This window comes from Pyxicephalus adspersus, chromosome 10 (genome assembly GCF_032062135.1).
Source record: "Pyxicephalus adspersus chromosome 10, UCB_Pads_2.0, whole genome shotgun sequence".
NCBI classification, from domain to species: domain Eukaryota; kingdom Metazoa; phylum Chordata; class Amphibia; order Anura; family Pyxicephalidae; genus Pyxicephalus; species Pyxicephalus adspersus.
In genome coordinates, this window is record NC_092867.1 from 31,647,645 (window position 1) to 31,649,403 (window position 1,759).

The 1,759-nt window shown below is 45.2% G+C and overlaps 1 protein-coding gene across 1 annotated transcript in view; it reads right to left on the reverse strand.

The window, feature by feature from the left end:
• The window catches only part of SUPV3L1 (Suv3 like RNA helicase), a gene marked incomplete in the record, with an annotated part of 9,902 nt that extends 8,699 nt beyond the window's left edge, over window positions 1-1,203 (reverse strand). The window contains 1 exon segment of the mRNA XM_072424907.1: window positions 692-1,203. Coding sequence (XP_072281008.1) covers window positions 692-938 — 247 coding nt within the window.
• Window positions 1,204-1,759: the final 556 nt, after the last annotated feature.

Below are 1,759 nucleotides of genomic sequence, written 5' to 3' on the forward strand. Positions count from 1 at the left end.
TAATAATAATAGGATAACCATTACTTCTGACCTCAGAAAAATGGGGATCCATCATCACCCCAATATATTAGCCTGGGATAATCATTGCTCCTGACCTATGCACAATGTAGCACAGGGGGCACCTCCAATATTTGATTTTGGGATAATCATTGCTACTAACCTCTGAACCCCTCACCAACTCAAACAATACAATGAGGTGACCATTACTCCTGACTTAGCACAACATATTATACTGGTGACCCCTCTGCTGTCCACAATATCAGAGCCTAGGATGATCATTGCTTTTGCATAATTTAGTACTGCGAGGGCTTCTCAGAACCCCCCATCACCCCAATATCTGAGGATAACAATACCCCCTAACCTCAGCACAATCAGTGTTCTCCCCAGCCCCTTTTAGCTGGGTGCACCACCCGGCACTTTTCAGTAACCACCCGGGCTGTTTTTAAATTGCTACTGAAGAGTTGGGTCACAATACAGGGGATGCCACCCGCCTACAATTTCTTCCCACCTAGCTCAAATAATTCCTGGGTTGAGCACTGACAATATAGTACAGTGCGGGGCCCCGGGCAGAATATAGTACAGTGGAGGTCCATCGGCAGACTATAGTACAGTGAGGGGGCCCTCAGCAGACTATAGTACAGTGGGGGCCCCTATGGAGAATGTGAAATAGTTGCCCCCCAGTCACACTCACATTTATTGAGAGGCTGGGTCAGCTCTGCCCCAATGTCTGACTCTGGGATATCTGTCGGTCGGATATTCACAGGAATGAACAGAGACGTGTCCAGAGGTTTGTTGTTCCCGTTACTATTAGTCCTGCAGGCTGACCATATCCTGGAACACCCTGACACCGAGCTGCACACAACCTCTCGTAGGTGAGGGCTCCGGGCTGCCGGTTGCAGGCAGTTCCGGGCCAGGAAGGGGAGTCTCTGCATGAACATGGCGGAGCACAGGGGGAACACACAAAACCGAGGTCATACGATATGCTCCGCACTGTACACACTGCACGCCATCATTGTCCGTACGTCCCCGGCAAGAGCAGCATGACAGATACAGTCGCTTCCGGATGGCGTCACTAACAGAAGGTCCCTCACCCTGTAAAATGATGCATTTAGGTGTCCACACATATGCCTGAATGACATTGGCAGGTCGCTGACCTCAGAGTAAGTACAAATTACAAAAAAAGGGGGCCTACGTGTGACTCCTCATGTCACCACAACCATAGTATCAAATCGTTTCTGCGACCAATTCACTGACATGACCATATATGTGTGTGTGTATATATATATATATATATATATATATATATATATATTTATGTGTGTGTGCATGTATGTCATGGCGTCATTACTACGCCAGTGCTTGAATAATTTTGGTATATCTCTGTATGGTAGCGAAGTCATTAGAAGTGCAGTGTGAATTTATCTGGAATTCTATAATTAGCCAGTAAAGCAGAGGCAATATTGAAATTTAGAATATCTATCTAACATATCTATATAAATATAATTATCTTCCTGGTAGCCTCTGTGGTAAATGGAACTGAATGCGCTGAATGCCCCCCCTCCCCTCACAATCATGTAGTGGTTCCTCCTGACTGCTTGTACCGTGTTTCCCAGAAAATAAGACACTGTCTTATATTTTTTTTGGCTCCCAAAAACACACTAGGTCTTATTTTCAGGGTATGTCTTATTTTTCCATGAAGAAGACTACAGTACACATTTATTGTTGAAAGTCACTCATGATCACTCATGTTCCATTGATT